The 20,971-nt window shown below is 36.2% G+C and overlaps 1 protein-coding gene across 1 annotated transcript; it reads left to right on the forward strand.

Annotated features, from left to right (window-relative positions):
* Window positions 1-12,652: 12,652 nt before the first annotated feature.
* rbpms2b (RNA binding protein, mRNA processing factor 2b) lies at window positions 12,653-19,974 on the forward strand. Its single transcript, XM_046840797.1, has 8 exons — window positions 12,653-13,098; window positions 14,300-14,377; window positions 14,700-14,738; window positions 14,890-14,952; window positions 16,783-16,933; window positions 17,250-17,398; window positions 18,429-18,502; window positions 19,057-19,974. The coding sequence occupies exons 1-7, from the start codon at window positions 13,048-13,050 to the stop codon at window positions 18,495-18,497; spliced, it is 600 nt and encodes a 199-aa protein (XP_046696753.1). The 5' UTR covers window positions 12,653-13,047; the 3' UTR covers window positions 18,498-18,502; window positions 19,057-19,974.
* The last annotated feature ends 997 nt before the right edge of the window (window positions 19,975-20,971 follow it).

The following is a 20,971-nucleotide window of genomic DNA, read 5'->3' on the forward strand; positions in this document are numbered from 1 at the left end:
TACCTGCATGTCTTCTCTCACCACATCCATAAATATATATAATATAATATAACATAACAATACAATAAGAACATAATAGATAGATAGATAGATAGATAGATAGATAGATAGATAGATAGATAGATAGATAGATAGATAGATAGATAGATAGATAGATAGATGTGAGACGGTACACAAAATTCAAGGTTTGGTACGTACCTCGGTTTTTAAGACACTGTACTATTTTTTTTTTTGTATGTTTTTTTTTATTAATGCATTTTTTTATTACTAACATTTATGAACATCAAGATTTAAAGAGTTTTCATGTTTTAAACAATTTAAAATCAAATGCCTGCTTGGTTATTTACATTTTTTTAAATAAATTATTAAAATAAAATACAATAAATAAAATAAATGCATTAATTTCTTTTTTATATATTGATTAAATCAAATATATTGATTAAATATTTATGAAATTAAATTAAATAAATAGAAAAATGAAATTAAATAGTTTGGGTAATAAAGATGTGTGTAAGTGTGTGTGTTTTACAAATTAATATTTAAGATAACTCAGCATAGTTTAACAAATGTCCTTTTTTTTCCCTTCCATCCTTTATTGATTCACTTCCTTTGTAATTTTTTGTTTTTGTCTTTTTGTAATTGTCTGTTTTTTTTCCTTTGGAAATTCTTGAAGCTGGACATAAGATTTTTTTTCATGCACGAGCAAAACAAATCTTCTGTACGAAGTCTAGTTTCCTTTTTCAATGCTTTTGGCTTTATGTTTTCAAGTTTAATAATAATAACAACAACAACAATAATAATAATAATAATAATAATAATAATAATAATAATAATAATAATATTAAAGGTCCTTTAAAGTGTGAGACAGAGACTAAATAAACTTGTTCATTCCTGATGGAACTCAGGTTTTAACTCAGATGTTCGGCATGTAAAAAGAATTGCACTCGGTACACATGTATACCGAACCGAAAACCCTGTACCGAAAAATTACGGTACGAGTTTATTATTACACCTTATTATTAGCTCAGTACTCAGTATTATGTGATATTTGTGAAAAACTGTAACTGCTGAAAAAAAAGAAAAAGTAATAAAAACTATGTGAATGCCCAAATTAAACTAACATAATGACAGAAATACTTGGATCAGGTAATAAACATGAGCAAATGTGCTTTTCTGAGACATGAACCCTCCTAGAATAAACCGTTCAGATGTTGTGCTGCAGCTACAACAGCAGATGGCGCTGTCCAATATGGGTTTTAAATGTAATCCTTAGCTGCATACCAAACAAGAAAAATCCTGCTGAATTGCAGAAGAAGAAACAAATGCATTTCACTGGTCTTTTTTTTATCACTAAGTTCACTATAAGGTTACAACACACTCCTCATTTGATACAGCAGCACTTACAACATAAACCCTTTGGCAGGAGTAATTAAGGTCTTAGCAGACACTTTGATTCAAGTCAGCTGTCACCTACTGCAAAACCACACACATTAGGCTTTGCTTTTGGACTGTAAAACCCCCTCTATTATTCAGGGGCTCCATGTTCTCCCAAAGAAATGTCCGAGCCAAGAATCCACCGCAGTGGAATTTGTGTTGCTTGACTTGTTACTGTACTTCACACATTATAAAATCTCTGTGTCTTTTGAACTGTGTGTCTATATTGCATTTCTCAAGCATGTGTAGCGATGCCTGGCTGATTCTTAAAGACTCCGTTCTATAATGACTCATCTGTGGGATCTGTTTTGTTTTAATCGATGGAGAATGAATCGGAGGACAAACTCTTTCAATAAATCCACCAATCAATCAAACTATCAAACAACTAATGAAATAGCAAGTAGGGATATAGATATAGCAGGCTTTTCCTGAAGCTTATTTCTTATCTTTTATAGTTTTATTCGCCCACTTTTTCCACAAACTACCCCCACACCAGTTCCACTGGTTAATTTTACTGTCCTGTAAACCTGTTGATTTCCTGAATTACTTTCCCTGATTCTATGACATCAGTACAATAGTTTATAATTTTATATATATCATGCTTGTACTATGCCATTAAGTGATTCTGCACAAAATTGAACTAAAACTATGTTTTATAGCCAACTAATGTGTCTGTAGCCCAACCAGTCATCTACCATCACTGCAACTAGCAACTGATTTGATTTGCACCTTAAAAATAAAATCTTTTGCTTTATAGCCAAACTTAACTCTGAGGTCTCAGATGAGATCTCCACTGCTGACTGGGGTGTTAATTGTTGGCAGTTGCATTGTGCCAATATAGTATTAGTCCCTGCTTTCACTTGAAAACTGATCAAGGCTATAGAGAGGGTAAAAACAGAGGCATCAGGAACCCTGAGATAGCAGGTGTCCTTGAAATTAGTTATTTCAATAATCTATCTATCTATCTATCTATCTATCTATCTATCTGTCTGTCTGTCTGTCTGTCTGTCTGTCTGTCTGTCTGTCTGTCTGTCTGTCTATCTATCTATCTATCTATCTATCTATCTATCTATCTATCTATCTATCTATCTATCTATCTATCTACCAAACACATATTATTGATATTCATAATATATATATATTATATTAAATATATAAGTATTGCAATATTTACAAAATTCCACTTGTTCTGCTGTATCTTCTTGGTCTAATAGTAATCAGAATTGCAACAATATAGGAAAAATACTAAATATTCTCTTTTCTTTTGTAGCTGTTTAGATTTACCACAATTACGAATTACAAATTTTTATCATTTTAATAAAGCAAGACGTTTAAACTGCCGAGCAAAGCTTTCAAATAGCTCCATCAGTGATACCAGATCTTTTCCATTACATTTTAAATGACATTTTGCTTTGGAAGAACAGCCTATTTATAACTCATAATAATGCAATTCAAAATATATAATTAAAGCCTTGATAAACTGCATCAGGTGAATTTGTAGTAGAATTTTAAACAGAGGTGTCAAAACTTTAATATTTCAAAATTTATTTTTATCAAGATGAACCGCAATACTGAAGTCAGGATATGACTGTGCATGATGAAGGGGATCGGCCCTGCGCGCAGAGTAAATTGATGAGAGAATTGAGCTAATTTTGCAATAGTGACGCTCCAGCTGTGCAATACTCAACATTAACAAAATGGCTTGGCTCGTGCACTTTTTTTAGCGAGCAGGTCCGTCATAAGCATGATGAGGTCATTGGATTAGGTTTAAACATTTCCAGTCGTACACAGTGTAAATCAAACAACAGAAAATGCGCGTGCTTTCCAAGAGAAATTCTTGCAAGAGCGCCGAGTGAATTGAGTTATTCAGCTGTAATTCCATATTTGTTTGAAGTCGTGTGATAAAGGGATGGAGGAACACAAGTCTTTGGCAGCTTAGATTTCTGACTGTCTCTCATTTACACATTAAAACAAGCTGAGATGAGTCATGCGGACGCTCCTTCTTCAAAATAAATCGAACTGGAGAGCGTTTATAACATGCAACAAACAGTTTTCAAGCAGTGATAGACTGAAAGTGGTGCATGGTGTAGAGAAGCACACTGGACACCCGCTCTCGCATAAAGAGGAGCGAAAGAGTGCTCATTCAGACTATCAGAGCCAGATAGGAGCTCTCGATAGACCTTCTTTAGGGTAAACATGGCAGTGGAAGGTAGTGGAATGCCTCTGCTGTGGGGGCGGGAAGAGAGGTCAACAAGAGGCCAAGGCAGGTGGTGTGTATCAGCTCTTTGGATGACAGCAAACTGGATGACCCACACCCCCTGCCCCGCCCCCTTACCATCCAAACACAGGCTGAAAGACTGTGGTTAACTAATAAAGCAAAAGGAGCAGAGGAAAAGAAAAAAGATATAATTTTGTATGTTTTTTTAATACAGAGAAAATGAGGGTTTAAATACTTTTGTCACAAAAAATAAACGAATGGAACCGATATAAAATAATTGAATTTTTCGAAAACTCTTTGTGAAGCAACATTTTTTGGATACTGCCATTCTAATAATCTTCAACTTCACATGATTTACCAGCACTACTGTATTTTAGAAACAATGGACAGGAATGAAGAATTTGCTGAACTTAAATACATTTTTGTAAATTTTTGCACATGGAAAACTTTTTCTTCACTGTACATTTAATGTGTATTGTGTACAGTATAATGTGTAATTTACTCCACTCCATTTCAGAGGGACGTGAAAGTTCTTTACTACTTTGAAGTGTATACATGCAGCAGACACACACACAGATGAGGATGGATTCCTGTTAGAGTCTGGTTCCTCTCAAGGTTTCTTCCTTATGCCATCTCAGGGAGTTTTTCCTTGCCACAGTCACCACTGGCTCACTTACTAGGGACAAACTTACACTTATGAGCAGTGGTGGACGAATAAAAAAACAAAACATGTACTTTAGAAATACAGTAGGTAAAATATGACACCAGTAAAAGTAAAAGTGTCCCTTTAAACTATCATTTGAGTAAAATAACAAAAATAGTTAAACTTAGTAGTTAATAGTTAATACTTATACATAAGTATATAAAGTATTATGATTTATTATGGCTATAATGTTCCTATAATCATTTTTGTCCCAAAACTCTTAATCAGCTTTATGTGAAAAGACTCTAATGCTTCTCTTAGCTCACCAAAATTAGTCAAAAATCGATTGATATTTATTAAAATGATCATGAGCCCAAAATCTTCTTTTCAACTACTTAAAAAAAAGGAGTTTCTCTCATCATTTATTCCTATGAAAATGTTCTACTTGCTGTTGAACTGATGCTGAACTGTATGTTGGTGATAAATAGATGCCAATAAGTGTTAATCAAAATATCAAAACAGAGCTCGACCCTGATTGGTGGATTGTGTTTGACCGGTTACGTTGGAATCCACTCATAAATAAAAAAGGAATGACTGATTTCACAAAATGTAGTAAAGTAAACAAAAAGATATTTCTTAATGTAAAAGTCTCCCCAAATGACTTTTAGTACTTTAGTCCATCACTGAATATAAAGAACTGAGCACTAAACTTATCCATTCTTTTATAGATAGATTTTTAACCTCTTTCTCTGTGTAAAGCTGCTTTGAGACAATGTCTACTGTTAAAAGCACAATATCAAATAAAAATAAATATTAAGGATTCTCTCACAGTGTCTTCAACTATATAAAACTCTCTTTAAACAAGGTCTGATGTGCAGAAATGAACTGGAAAATCTATTCAAATACAGTGGTTATAGATCAGAACTTTTACTTTTGAAACTTAAATACATTCAAAAACAAGTACTTTAGTACTTCATACTTCTACAGCAATATAATTATGCAAGGAATTTGTACATTTGGTCAAACTTTATTCACTACTGTAACTGCATCAGGCAAAGCTCTGAATGCAAACATGTGTCCCGTGTCAGAAACAAAAAAAAAATGAATGCTGACTTATACGAAAAGGGAAGTCATATAATACCGGGTCTATTAGTTCACTTTACATTCTCAGCAGAAGCCTTATTTTGTTTTCGTGTCCTCCCTGAGGGACGGCTCTCCCACAGCCCTTGGAGGAGTGATACTCGGGCTAACGTGAGCGTTTTTTCTCAAGCAGAGGTTCACTCATCCGAAGACGTGATGCTACATGAATAGCCATGACCTGCAACGTGCATACTGTTTTTACATCGAACCTTCTGGGGAAGTGGTACCTCAGTAGTCAAGGCTCTGGGTTACTGGTCGTGGGTTCAAGTCCCAGTCTTGCCAAGCTGCCCCACTTGGGCCCTTGAACTGGGTTCTTAAAGCTCTGTGCTCCAGGGGCATTGTATCATGGCTGGCCCTTCACTCTGACCTTTTTACCTTCTACAGAAAATCCTCTACAATCAAATTTTTTCTGTTTGTATCATTGGAATGTTGTCTTCAAATGCACTGTATCATGGGACCATCCAAGCACCTGTGACTCGGTGGTCTTTAATGACGTCTCTTTTGGTCTTGCTGTCTGTCTACACTGCCGCGGTCAGCTGCTGTCCTCGTCGGCTCTCAGCTCATCAATGCTCCTTTTGTTCTTCAGAGTTAATCTTCCTACCACATGAAGCGCAGCTTCGTAAACACAAAAAGACAAACGAGGGTCAGTTTGGGCGGCCAAGAAAAATCTTTTACTTTCGTTTCTTTAGACAAGAGAACAAGGTGTGTATAATAAGTGCAGAAGTGCATGTTAATCACTTATAATGCTTGGTGGGTTCATAATCAGACATACAGTATTCAGTACTGAAGTCAGTACTCTGAAGTAAGTAGAGTAATTAAGCTACCGGTTGTTTTCCACTCGAAACCATGTCAAGTAGAACCTGCAGTTAAGACGGTCTAATTTTAGAACCAAGTCGTGATGAGTGCGACACATGCAAGTGTAAGTGCACCAAACAATGATTCCTTAATTTCTTTATTAACTCTACCATCCCTCATTTCCTGCATTAGATAAGGAATAAAACATGACAGTGATGAAAAGGTTGTGAGATCTAATTCTAGCGTTACCCAGCAGCCAAGCTTGAGCCCTTGAACAAGGACCTTAACCTTCAACTTCCAGTTGTATAAAAAAATATATATATTAGATAATATAATGCTGCCAGCTCTTAGAAAAGCACAGTCTGGGGTGTTTTACATCTCTTATACCACTGCTATTTATCTACGATTACTTTTGTGAACTTTCTTATAAACAGCAGCTATAAATATGCATTCCATCATATTATTATATTATTATATTATATATATTTCAATAAGTGAAATTTCTGTGTTGTATTGTATTGGTGGGATCATATTAATAACTTTAAATCAATCAATGAATCAATAAATCAATATATATATACACACACATATATATATATATATATATATATATATATATATATATATATATATATATATATATATATATATATATACATATAATGTTCTGAATACAAAAAGGTCCAGATATTCATATGTAATTTAATTACACCATGTTACTAAATGCTGACGTACTACTAAACCTAGGTCCCAGGGTGTAAATATTGGCACCCCTCATTACCATTCATCACCCCAAACATGTTCATTAATTAGTTAAAACAAAGAGACACATTTGAACTCGAGTAACCCATTGGTTAATTCTATTATTTTATCAAAATGATAATTGCTACTATGTTTATTTGCAAAAATAAAGTACAATCTCTCCCCTAATTACTTCATGAACTCAGACCATTGGCCTGTATGGAGATAAACTGTAAAATAGAGAAACACAGCATTTGGGATGTGAATTATGCAAACCTCTGTGTCCCCATAAGAGCGCAGAGAGCACGATGTGCAGCTGTGGAGAGAAACACGGTCCGACAGACAGCCTCATAGGGGAGGATCTCTATCAAATATTCATCTTGTTCTGTGACTAAAGCAAGGCTTTGTAGAAATGATGGACTACAGGTCAATGCTCCGAACCCCCAGTCCTCTAGCCCATGTACACTCTGGAATGTCCTGCTACTATTTATTAATCCGCTCTTCCTGAAAGTGACAGTATCCTTCTGCAAAAACATAAAGCAGGCTTAATTAGAGTGACTGTTAATATTCAGCATTGTTGGAGTTTTTACTTATAACCACTACCAGTTATATGAGCGAGGTTTATGAAGACAAATTTAACTTTTGAATTTGACTTTTAAAATTTTAATCTTATTTCTGCTTCTTTTTGTTCTTGTTCCTCAGCTACAACATCTAACTATGTAATAATAATAATAATAATAATAATAATAATAATAATAATAATAATAACAATAATAATTGTTATTATTATTACCATTGTTTTGCTGTTATTATTATTATTATTATTATTATTATTATTATTATTATTATTATTAATAGTAGTAGTTTATTATTATTATTATTAGTTTATTTATTATTACTTTATGATGAACTTGGCTCAGCTTCACTAATAAATACAACACAAGAATATACAGCACATACTTATATTGTCATATTATTAGTACATGATGGCTAGATCTTTTATTAATAAATGTAAATATATAAATATGAAACATCAAAAATTGTAAGTGTGCATTGTAAATATATGACTAATAAGTTGCATTTCTTATATTTAATCTATCTATCTATCTATCTATCTATCTATCTATCTATCTATCTATCTATCTATCTATCTATCTATCTATCTATCTATCTATCTATCTATCTATTTTGGGTTTTTTTTATTTTGTATTTAAAAATCCAGTTTTGTATTGAATTGCCTGCTATGCCTTGGGTCCATGATAAGTAAGTAACTAAATGAAGGTGTTCATAAATAAAGCTAATGGAATATATTATCCATGCATGTTCTTCTCCTCCATGTGAAGTCTCCTGTCCCAGTTAAGCTCTAACACAGCACCTTCATTCAGTCTTTAGGAGCTGCATGCATCACTGAATCTGCAAACTCCTGCTGAATATTTAATAAAATTGATTCTTCTTGACTGCTTTTTAGATTCAGTGTACAGAGGATGCACCAATCTTAATGTAGCAAATGTACAATTATAGCTCTGTGTCTTGTTTTATTGATTAGATACACATAAAATAATAACAGCATATTTATTATGTAAATCTTTCCTACAGGTACATTTCATTAATTCAGCATATTGTACTTTATGATATCATAAAGTACAATACTCAAGTCAAGGTCAAGGTCAAGGTCAATTGGCTTTTATTGTCATTTTATTGAAATTTCCTCGACCAACTTAAAAAAACATAAAGTCATAAATGACACAAAATTAATTAGCAAATGTGTGTATTTAGTCCAAACAGCACAATGCAATGAAATAATAAACACAGTGACAGTGCAATAAATATTTAAAACCTTTGGTGGTTTAGCATTGTTTATTCTTGCAAAAAGTTTACATGAAGGTGTTTGAGTAAGTGTGTGTGTGTGTGTGTGTTTGAGTAAGTGTGTGTGTGTGTGTGTGTGTGTGTGTGTGTGTGTGTGTGCATGAACATCAGTCTAGTATTCCTCTTTGAGGAGTCAAGTAACTTGTAGGAAGAAACTATTTCCCAGTGTGGAATATATTTCCAAAAAATGTACTTATTTTTGGAAATATATTCCAAATGTCACTGTACGTTTACATTTATGATATTTGATAGATGCCCTTATCCATACCGACATACAATGATCTCATTCATACAACTGAGCAGTTGAGGGTTAGAGGCAGTTTAGAGGTGGTGGGATTTGAACTCACAACCCACAAGTCCAGATCTTAACCACTGAACTACCTCTTTCAGTACCATCAGTCAGATCAAGATTCAAGGTTCCAATCTACCAGGGTTCTTTATTTTCCTTCTACTTCCCAAAAACATGCCAAGAGATGCTCCTAGGTGTGAATGAGTGAGACCTTTCAGTCATGTCTTTTCTTGGTATACACATACAACATATGGGTTTTAAAAAATAGTTCAAGCACGGTTGATCATTCTTTCGTCTCTGTTTATATTTTTTTTATTGACTTCTATATTAACAATAAACAGGATTCCAGTCTCCTTTTCTCAAAACGTTCATATAGGTTTCTACCAGGGTTCTCCGGTTTCAAAAAACATGCCAAGAGATGCTCCGAGGTATGAATGAGTGAGACCTTTCATTCTTGTCTTTTCTTAGTATACACACAGAAAATGGACATACAACTTCGCCCAAGTTTCAAGCACAGATCATATTTTAGTTTTTTATAATTGACTCTTCTATAGCAACAATAAACTGGCAAATTTTGGCATCGGATTTGTTTTTACTGAGAAGTGGCCCTGAGAGTGAAGCAATGAACTCCAGCGCCTTTGTTCAAAGTGTTTGTGTGTCCTCACTCATGAGTGACAGCTTGACTGTAGCCAAAGCTAAAAGAAACACAGATCGCAGTTGGGAATCATGCCGGTGTCACGAGGAAGAGGTTGCTGTGTGTGAGCTTGTGTGTATATTGGCTTTATACCAATCAAGGACACTTTAATAATGACTTGTTAAACATTTTTACACCGTAGTGTTCTAACCTACTGGCACTGTCAGCTTTAAGGATAAGACTATGAAGGAAATGCATTCCAAATAATTCGCCTAATTAATAGACTATATAGATTATAGGGTTTTTTTTTATAATTTTTGTAAAGACGTCAAAGGGTCCGAAGTTTGAGCACATGGTGGATGTGCACTGAGGCGCAGAGGAAACTAATACGAATGAAGTGCTGTGGAGCTTCGTGACGCTGATGCGATTGGATGCGATCAGTCAGGCGTGTGGCGGAGGAGTGCAGGACGAGGTGGCGTTCGGAAAACAAAGGGCCTGCCCTTCTCGAACAGAGCATGAGGGCTTCATTGGAGGGGCTCGGTTCTCACCTCATGGCTGTTTCAGTACATTGGTGATTCAGTATGAGTGCTCCATGGAAATTTGTTTGGATGTTTGAGGGACAAACATTACCTGTGACCACAGAGGTGATTTTCAAGACAACTTCTCATAATTGAAACATCGTGTTTTGTGAACTGATGAAATTCGAGTGCAATAACGTTATGTTAGAATGCCAGAGACGTCATGAACTAAACTGATTTAAAGACTTTTTTTTAATTTTGGATATCACATTTCCTCATATAAAATCTTGTAGAACTGCCAGGAATATCAGCACTGCTTTCTTTCTGCCAGTCAGTTCCACTCACCAAATCACTGCACATGTCATTTTTCAAGAGCTTTGCACTGATAATACTATCTCAGCCTGCATGATTATCTCCAGCTTTTGGGTTCTGTGCTTTATTTTTAACCCCCCTCTGAAAATGGCACAAACATCTAAAATATCCAGAGCATGCAGAAATGTAATGCGTGTTCAGTTTGCTGCATTTAAGATTCGAAAAAAAACCATATTTTTTTAATTACCCATGCACAAGTGAGTCAATTATTTCATTCTTGAAGCATTTTCCAAGCTCTCTGCAACAAGCATGTGTTCATAAATAGTATCCTGTTGCGATAAAACTGGATAAAGTAAATTTGCCTTTATTTAGACATAAAGTACAAAGCTGATTCCTGAAGTCAAGCCCTAAAAAGGCAAATGTTCCAGGCGTTCAGAAAGACCTTCGCTCTGATTGTGTTTCCAGACAATGTCAGGAAACAGTGTGGCTTGCAGAGAACAATTAGCCCTGACTCATTCAAACCGAAACTGTTCCATGTTCACAAGTGGAATATGTGTGAACTGCCAGACTGTCATTCTTAATAACTTACTGCATTCTCTATTAGACATTATGATTAGTGGGACCACAGCGTGTATAAAATCCATCATGGTTTTTTTGCTCTTCTTCTTCTTTCTTTCTTTCTGTGACAGGAAGTCATTTGTCTCATAGAGTCTGGTGGAAATGACACTGATACGACTCGACTCGCACAGAGACATGGGTTATTTCTTTACACTGTTACCGTAATCAAAATTACAAAGATTTGTAGATCTTAGAATGATTCGTCTATTCGACTGATCCTTTGGATTAGATACATTTAGTATCTAAATTTTAACTCAAAAAAGAAAATAATTCAGATTTAACATTCGAACATTCTGTATCTCCAGTAATTAGGCAGAATATTATTGTATACTTTTGAAAAATAAAGCTAATAATAAATCCTAATATGACATAACTGTGCACAGAAGGAGTCTTTTGGGTTTTTTCTTCATATTCTTTTAGCTAAACAAGTAGAAGAACAGCAATGTTCTTTTATGAAAACACACACACACACACACACACACACACACACACACACACACACACACACACACACCAAACAACTGTGGATTTTGTTCTATTTAAAAATGCCCACATTACACTATATATATATATATACGTGTGTGTGTGTGTGTGTGTGTGTGTGCATATGCATATATATATATATATATATATATATATATATATATATATATATATATATATATATATATATATATATATATACGTGTGTGTGTGTGTGTGTGCATGTTTTTGCATATGCATATATATATATATATATATATATATATATATATATATATATATATATATATATATATATATATATATATATATATATATATATATATATATATATATATATATATATATATATAGTGTGTGTGTGTGTGTGTGTGTGTGTGTGTGTGCATGTTTTTGCATATGCATATATATATAGTGTAATGTGGGCATTTTAAATAGAACAAAATCCACAGTTGTTTGGTTGTATATGTGTGTGTGTGTGTGTGTGTGTGTGTGTTTATATATAGGCATGTGTGTTTGTGTTATATGAGCATTTTTATGTAATGTGGACAATCTAAATAAACCAAAATCTAAATGACTTTTTTATATGCAAATACATGCATGTGTGTACTTTTTTAGTATGATTTTTTGGGTCTGAAATAAAAAAATAAAAAAAATTCCCATTTCTGATCACCAGAATAATAGAAATGATTATGACATCAATGAATTCTGCATCTCATGAACTTTTAAGTTATAATTGTCTTTGTGGGTCATCTATTAATGAACACCTAGTCAGGATAATGCACTTTATTATAGTAGAGTAACATGGAGATGATTCTGTCATTTATTATTATATATTTCCCAAACCAAGCTGACATCAACAAATTTGGTAAAACAGTGTTCAGGATTGAAAAGGAATTACTCCATATCTGGCAACCCAACAGGGGCCGGGCTTTGATGCATGTAGACCAGCTGTAGGTTCTCTGTGTGTGATTGCTGCCTTTGAAGACCTTCACATCTTCATTGATCTAATTTGCACGCAGAGGGCAACATGGCACAGGGTTCTCCATGTGCTCTCGCTCAGTGCGCCTCTGAAACCATATAAATGTGAGGAGCAGTAAAGACGCCACTTCTTTCACTTGGTCATCTTCACGGTGCACTTTTTTCCCCTCCACCTTCAATCCTCCTTCCACCAGCTCACCTTCAGTTCCCTTTTGCTTTCACCTGCTGCGTTTCGGATTTGACACCGCCGCACCACCAGCGCGCACTTTGGCACATTGGATGCACTTCAACATCGGAACCAGGGGAGGAAAAAAAAGTTTGGCTGCTCTTATTTTGAGTATTGTTTTGTTGTTTTAAAGTTCTCCAAACACCAGGATGAGTGTCAAATCTGACTCCGAGCCCAACAACAACGTTGTTGAAGAAGAGGTAAGGTTTAAATTCCGTAAGAGCTTTGCGTTTAGAGTAAGAAACGCGTGCGCACGATTCATTTTTGATATATAACTAAAAACTAAGATGGTTATTATTTCTCGGGGAAAAAACCCTCCAAATTTGGGTATTTTGTTCATTTGGACTATATTTGTGCACCTTTTTCTAACCTCATCACCCCTTAATGTAATTTTAATGTAGGTCTTGGATGGGCTGTCCATGCCTTTTTTTGCGCATTTAATTGAAGTGCCTAATTACATGTTTTCCAATCCAGAGCAACAGCTGCACTCAGCTCTAATTTCAGTGATGAACTCTGTTCAAACTATCACTGGTCATGAATCAACTTTACTCCCTAACTTCAGTACATGCAAAGTTCCTTGAGTGTTTTTCCCTTCAATAACAGTAACCATGGTGTTGTCTAAGACTCCACATATATATTCTCATGGACTCTAAATCTAAACATGCCTGTGTTGCTTTTCCAGCTCTTTTTTCCTTTATTTCCTGAAAATAATTAAATATACAGTTTTAAAGTTGTATGGTGTTGAGTCTATACTTTAGCTCCGCTTGAAAGTAATCACTCGGGGTGTAGAACCTCAGCTCATAGGGCCTCCTCAATGAAATTCTGGTAGTGAAGCTTCCTTTACACTCCAAATGTAACCTTGATCATTAACTAAGACTTTGCTTTGTTGTAACTTAAAAAAAAAAGTATCAGTAGTTTAGATCAGAAGCCTGGGAGAGGAATCTGTTTTTAGGTGGAGAACGACTGTTGCTCTTGTGGAAGCTGAGGAAGGAAACCCCCATCATGCTGTGGTTTTTTTTCCCAATAGCAGTCTACTGAACAGTCGCCCACTAAGCTCGAAGTTTTCAACGTTAAATACAAATCAGACGTGTTAATGCTGATTAGTCAAGTTAGGGCCTGGGCTTGTTGTTTGGTTTAATTATTTATTTATTTTTGCAGCGTTTGCTAGTTATGGTGGCTTAACTATGAGTTTTAGAGGGCCTTCGATCAGGAAAAAATTATTAGTTTATATATTAAACACTGCATAACATTTACTGATTAATGAATTTTAATCTGGGTGATTCTCCAACTTGATTTTGTACCCTATCCTGGTACTTCTGTTCGTTCTTGCCGTTAGATTTGTTCTGCTCTTGAAATCGGTGCTTTACGTTTACATATTTGGTTTCCTTTGCATTCTCTTAGGTGCGGACGCTTTTCGTGAGCGGCCTGCCAACAGACATCAAACCTCGTGAACTCTACCTCCTATTTAGACCTTTTAAGGTAAGACTGGATCGTAGGGAAGCTCATGCACTTGCATCTGAAACTGCGGTCAGGATTACTGCTTCTACGGCCGTCTTTAATTAGAATATTAATAATTTGTACTAAAATGAGTAAATTTTGGCTTGCGTGATTTTAATTCTCACTCAAATTTTTCTTCAACCATCTCGTTAGCTATGAAATAACCGTTTTACTACAGCATGGGTAACATGGGGCAACATCACTATGACTCGGTAAAGAAAATTGTATGGCTTCGGTCTGGCTTATGCAGAATGCCTGTTTTTTTGGGGCGTGACCTCTAATTGGGTATTTTCCCCTCTTTCAGGGTTATGAAGGTTCTCTGATCAAGTTAACATCAAAGCAGGTGAGATACTGGTTATGTTCATTTATTAGCATTTTTTTTTCTCTCTCCCTTTTTCCACCCAGTATTTTGTGTAATTCTGGTGTTTATTTTTCTCCACCTTTTCAGAATATAGCACAAAATTGAATTGACTGTCCCTCCTTCTTTTTTTCAGCCTGTCGGCTTTGTAACCTTTGACAATCGATCTGGCGCTGAAGCGGCAAAAAACGCCTTAAATGTAAGCCCTCGGTCATCTCTACGCAATGCATTGATTTATTGATCTGTTGGCTGTCGTGCAGTCGGTGCATATACACCCCCATGGTTTAACCCAACTTTTGTATAATATTTCTAGTATTTGGTTGGCTGTTTTAAAGGTCGTCACTTGGTGTGCTTTAGATATTTACAAGTTGTGTGTTTACATGCATTTATTTATTAGCTTTACCCCAGTGGCTGAACGCATAAGCAATCGGTGTGGTCCGAACAACCATCAAAGCCATTTGGTGGGTGGTGAAATCTAGGGTCTTGCCCATCTAGTTGTTTGAACGCTTGTTTAATAGGGACGGTTTATCGAGAGCCACTTGCTTGTTTATGCCGAGACTGAATTCTTTGCCATTTTCCAAATCATTCAAAGACATGAGCAAAAGGAATGTACTTTCATGTGTCATGATGAAGTAGGGTTCATAACATTAGTTACTCAAAATCTGATTCCACTGTTACTGTAGTCTGCCAAGGTAATGTGAGATACAGGTCATGGCTGAAAGTAAATGCAGATATGTCGACTAATGAGCCAGTGGTGATTCGAGTACATACACGTGCTCATTATTCTTTTAAAAAAATTGTAATAACCTTATACAAGCTCAATTTAAGGTCCTAAAGAAAAAGTTGGGTCGTGAGCACCAACCCCGGCAGCCTTTCTTAATGGCACGCTTTAAGGAAGCGATTGCCGTTTTTAGGGGGAGGCTATGAAATATGTTGAAACAAGACGCTTTTGAAATATGGTGTGCATTCAGATGTGGTAAAAATGGTTTCTTCACAACTGTTCATTTTTTTTCTGTTAATGGTATGAATGACTATAGGTAGGCGCGCAGTGTACAGGTTTTGTTGAGCCGAGTCATGTTCTAACGTTGGTGTGAGTTGTTAAGTGGATTTTTATTCATTGTGGAACTTTTGTGCAGAAAATACAACTCGACTGCCCTGTACTTTACATAAATTGAGATCAACTTGAAAAGTCTGACTCTAGCTATAGAAATGAATCCAAGAAAAAAAAAAAGCAGAATGCACTTATTGTGCTATGAAATTGTGCAACGTCCGAAAGAGAGATGGTGATCTAAACAGCTTGTTTGTTTAAGGACCCATACCTCTGGTGGAGGACTAACGAGCGGATTATGATCACGTCTCTGCCTGTGGTTCACAATTATATTGACTGAAATACCTTTTGGAAGCATTTCTAAATGAGGTTTTGTTCCTTCTGATCAATTTTGCTTTCTAACATAATTGTCAATAGGCTGCTATTGTATTTTATTATTATGGATCTTGCAATGTTGCATTTAACAGACTTTATGCACAGATTTGATGAACAAATGCTAATGGCGATATGATGCCTGAGGTTTTAACATGATCAGCTCGGCATGAACTAATTGGAACTGAAACTAGTGGTATTGAGGAGTTTTTGGTTTTGGCCCCTCTGCTCAGTATTTCTTTTTTAAATTATGTCCATGATTTTAAATGTTAGGACACTGAATTTTGCTAGCCTTCACAGGAAGTGGAGTGCAGTGTTCTCTCGGGCCACACTGATTTCTTGTTCTGCCTGAGTTTTGTCTACTGTGCCATTTTATTTTTTGGCTAATTTGAGCACCTTTTACCCAATTCAAGTATTGAAGATATTTCACTCTGCACTAACACCCTATTTTCAGCCCTAGTGAACAGGCTCTTCTGTAGCTTTTCTGCCATCAACGAATCTCTCTCCTGCATGTAGACACCAGCTTGGTGCACTTTCTAGCACATTCTGCCACATGGTCAGGCACAGCCCACTCCTATTCTTGTATTCCCCCCCACCTTGTGTCTCCAGGGTGTTCGCTTTGACCCTGAGAACCCGCAGACCCTCCGTTTAGAGTTTGCTAAAGCCAACACGAAGATGGCAAAGAGTAAGCTGATGGGCACGCCGAACCCCACAAATATCCACCCAGCTCTAGGGGCACACTTCATAGCACGGGACCCATGTAAGTGTACGGCCACACGGTAGATTGTCTCGCAGCACATGCAAACACTCTGCCTCCTATAGCAGGGGGACAAACTAATTCACCTCCAGCACATGCATGCACCATTTGAGCACTGACTACCATTTTAGTGCATTCAGTATTTCCAGTATGCACCACGTATTACTTTTCTGTTTGGAAAAACTGGAGATGTACGTGTTAAATCCTGTTTACTTAAACAAGTAACAATTCACTTTTGAGTACTGCCAGTAGCTCAGATTAGGATTGAGCATGGATTCCAGTTCTGAATGGAGGTGTCTGGCTTGCTGTGCTTCCTCAGATGACCTGACGGGGGCAGCACTGATTCCTGCATCTCCAGATGCTTGGTCTCCATACCCCCTGTACACTGCAGAGCTGAGCCCTGGGCTGCCCCACACTGCCTTCACCTACCCTGCTGCTGCGGCGGCCGCTGCTGCCCTCCACGCCCAGGTGACCTTTCAAACATGAAACAAATGGGGGTGATGCTTTGCTATGCACCTTTGAATTATAAGGCAGAATATTACCAGTGGAAATGAGTCATTTTAAAGATTTTGGGGTAAATGTAACTTTATTTTTGTGTACTTGTAGCTTTTATTTAAAACCCCCACATGCCAACTTGTGGCGCTAAAAGCCTTCTGCAGTTGTAACATGAGAGGGTTGTTTCTTTTCCTGAACATTCTGGTTTCTTTGTGAAATTTGACGAGTATAAAATTAAACCAGGATGTACTGATTTTAAAATTAATTCTTAGTTTCTATATTCAGAAGTTATTTATTCTATTTGCTTCTGTTTTATTGATATTGTATCGCTTAAACAATAAATATTTCGACCAATATTTCTTTTAAACACTCTAGGTAGTGTCTTGGGACAAACCCTGGTCTACCAGAGAATTAAAAAGTCAATTTTGGAACTTGTTACTGCTTCTGTATAACATTTTAATTGGGATTTGTGAGGTAACAGTAACTGCTCAGTGGGAGGGTCATTTTGATGTCCTTCACATGCCCTTTGCTTACCTTGCAGAAAATTCGTACAAGCTGATTAGAAACTGGTGATTGAGTTGCCAGTTATTCTTGTTATTTACTCATTTTTGGTTACTTGTACAGCATTTTTAAATGCTGTGTAATTTTTTTTCATACAGCTAAAGGCAGAAAAAGTTGCCCTTTTTGTACACAAGTTCATCAGTTGGAAAAGTGCGTATAGTTTTTAATTTACATAAGAAATCCTGGGTGAATGAGGATTCTGCAGGTAGGGTTTATTGCAGCCGCAATCCTAAAAACATTCTGGCAGATGTACCAGTTACTTGCTTTGTCTACTGGTTTTATAATTGTACTCTAATATTTAGTAAGAAAAGAGTATTGAGTATTACTATTCATAACTTGTTTGGTTTTTCTTTCCTGGCAAAGCTTGGCTTTTTGTTCTCTGTGCGTACAGAGCATATTGGCAAGCGATTGTCCTAAAAGTTTAATTTTCTTTTCCTTGTAGATGCGTTGGTATCCAGCAGCGACATCAGAGTCCTCCCAACCTGGATGGAAATCAAGGCAGTTCTGTTAAAGATGGTGTGTATCAAATAATGATTTTAGATATTCTGAGATTTATATTAATTGCACACTATTTCCAAAAGTATTTGGTCACCTGCCCTTTCCTGCTACATGTGGTTCTTTTGCCAAACTGTTACCACAAAGCTGAAGGTATTTAATTGTGCAGGACGTCTTTAGATGCAATATAATAATTTTGCATTCGCCTTAACTTGGAAACCCGAACCTGTTCCAGCATGGGAATGTCCCTGTGCCCAAAGTGGGCTCCATGAAGATACTACTACTGAACACCTATGGGATGAATTGGACCGCTGACTGCACCCCAGGTCTCCTCACCTACATCAGTTCCTGCCTTTCATAATACCCTTGTGGCTGATGAACACAGATATCCATAAGCAAATTCCAAAATCTAGTGGAACATCTTCCCAGAAGAGTGGAGTGAATAAGAGCAAATTGGGACTAAATGTGGAATGTGACGCCTAGAAATTACATACCGTACTTATGACAGTGACCCAATACTTTTGGCGTATATATGTAAAGAAATATACTTTTTTTTTTTTTTTTTTTTAAAACAGAGATAAAGATGGCATTTACCTGTAATGGAGAGAAGCTATTGCAGCCCATACTTGACAGCTTGGCTCTTCAGGTTGTGGAAATCTTCTCAACAGGAGGCTCAGATGGTACCACCATGCTAGCACTTGCCTTAGTTCTGTTATGAATTGTGTTGAATAAGTTTATAATAAGCAGTAAATTTTTGAGGCTGCTTGCATTTTTGCCCCTTTTTTCTTTTTCTCCTTTTCTCCCCCTCACTGCTTTTGTTTTTTGGGGGGGTTGAGGTTGGTCAGTCGGTCGCCCGGGCCTGAACTAGATATATAGGTTGTGTCCCCATGTCTTATGTATTCCTCCTATGCTTGGTGTATTCGAATCATTTTGCGTTTGTTACCTTGGTCCTTTTGTGTTGGATATTAAAGTAGTGGCCAGCTCTGTTTCGAGGGCTTGGGTGTCTGCCCAGACAGCTTGCGCAAGCTGTGATTATGCGTGAACTATTATTTTAATGTGCCATCATGTCTAGGCTTGTAAACATTTCCATATAAGACAGTTGTGACCCTGCCAAATACAGACAATCCAAGTATAAGTAGTCTATGTGGAGAGAAGTGTGCAATTAAGTTATTCTTTTTGTTTGTTTGTTTAATGTACTGATTTAATAACCTGCAGAGCAGTTGTTGGACTGTTTCTTTTTTTTTTTTTTTTTTTTTTGTTTTGTTAGATATGTCATCTTGACAGAGGTCAAACACTGTGGGTGGCAGATTTAACTGTTAACATTCGTTTGCTGTAGAAGGACGTATGCTGGATGATGGCGCATGAAGATAAAATGATGCATGAAGGGGTTTTAATGGATTATAGTACATATGGTCAATACTGACAAGTTTATTTGTAAAAAAAAAAAAGTCTGTCGAATTGTATGATACAGTATTAAACATGTTAATGCATTACATTGATGTTCTTGCTTATTTCTGAGTAAAGGAAAGTTGTAGCTTGTTTGTTTTTTGATACATGGGCAAGTGGTTCCCTCAAAATCAGGAATTCTCAAAACCATCTGCCCTGCAGATTCCAATCACTTTCAATACATCTGATCATCTCATCAGTTAATTATCAAGCACTTTAAGTCAAGATCCAACCTATTAAAGCAGACAGCCACTGCATCTGAATTGAGCTCAATCTCCAGAAACCTGGTAGAGCACTGAAGTTCAATTTGGAGGACTAAACTGCCCTCTAGTGCTGAAATGAAGGGGAGAAAATGTTTTGGTAATGCTGATGGAGGTAGAAAAGTTTTATTCATTTTACTTTTTTTTTATTTTATTTTATTTTTTTTTTGTGTCCCATGCTTTACAGCGTTGGGATTCCACTCTCTCTGCCACATATCAGCAATATGCGCAGAGTCGGCCATGAATCTAGTTCTTCTGAAACAATGGGTTAAGGTCTTGCTCAAGCACCGCACAGTTGGAGATAGCTGGGGATTGAGCACCTGACCTTCTGCTCAGTAACCCAGAGTTTAATGGAGCCTTCACCACTTAAGTTGTCTCTCAAGGAACGACAGTTATGCTTCAAGTTTTCTGTACTGGCACCAAGGTGGTGGAGCAAACTTCTACTGGATCCAAAAGACTGCATAATTAGTGTTCAAAAGAGGTTTAGATGACCTACAACAAATAAATCTCTCCTCTTTTATATTTTTATTGTGGCTTGGTGATTGGGTATCTTCCAAATTCTCTGCATGGCAAATCTATAATTCAAGTTTTAGGTTACAGCAGTGGAAATCAAGCTAGAATTTACATTTATGAAGTGTCTTGGACTTGATTTAACCTGCAGCATCTTTCATTGTCATTGAATATCACCTGACATATAATAATTTAAAAGAGAATTTTTAGTATTTAAAAAAAAATCTCCTTGCTCTGTCATTTAAATGGATCTCATTAAAATATTTAATATTAA

This window comes from Silurus meridionalis, chromosome 26, assembly GCF_014805685.1.
Source record: "Silurus meridionalis isolate SWU-2019-XX chromosome 26, ASM1480568v1, whole genome shotgun sequence".
Classification (NCBI taxonomy): Eukaryota; Metazoa; Chordata; class Actinopteri; order Siluriformes; family Siluridae; genus Silurus; species Silurus meridionalis.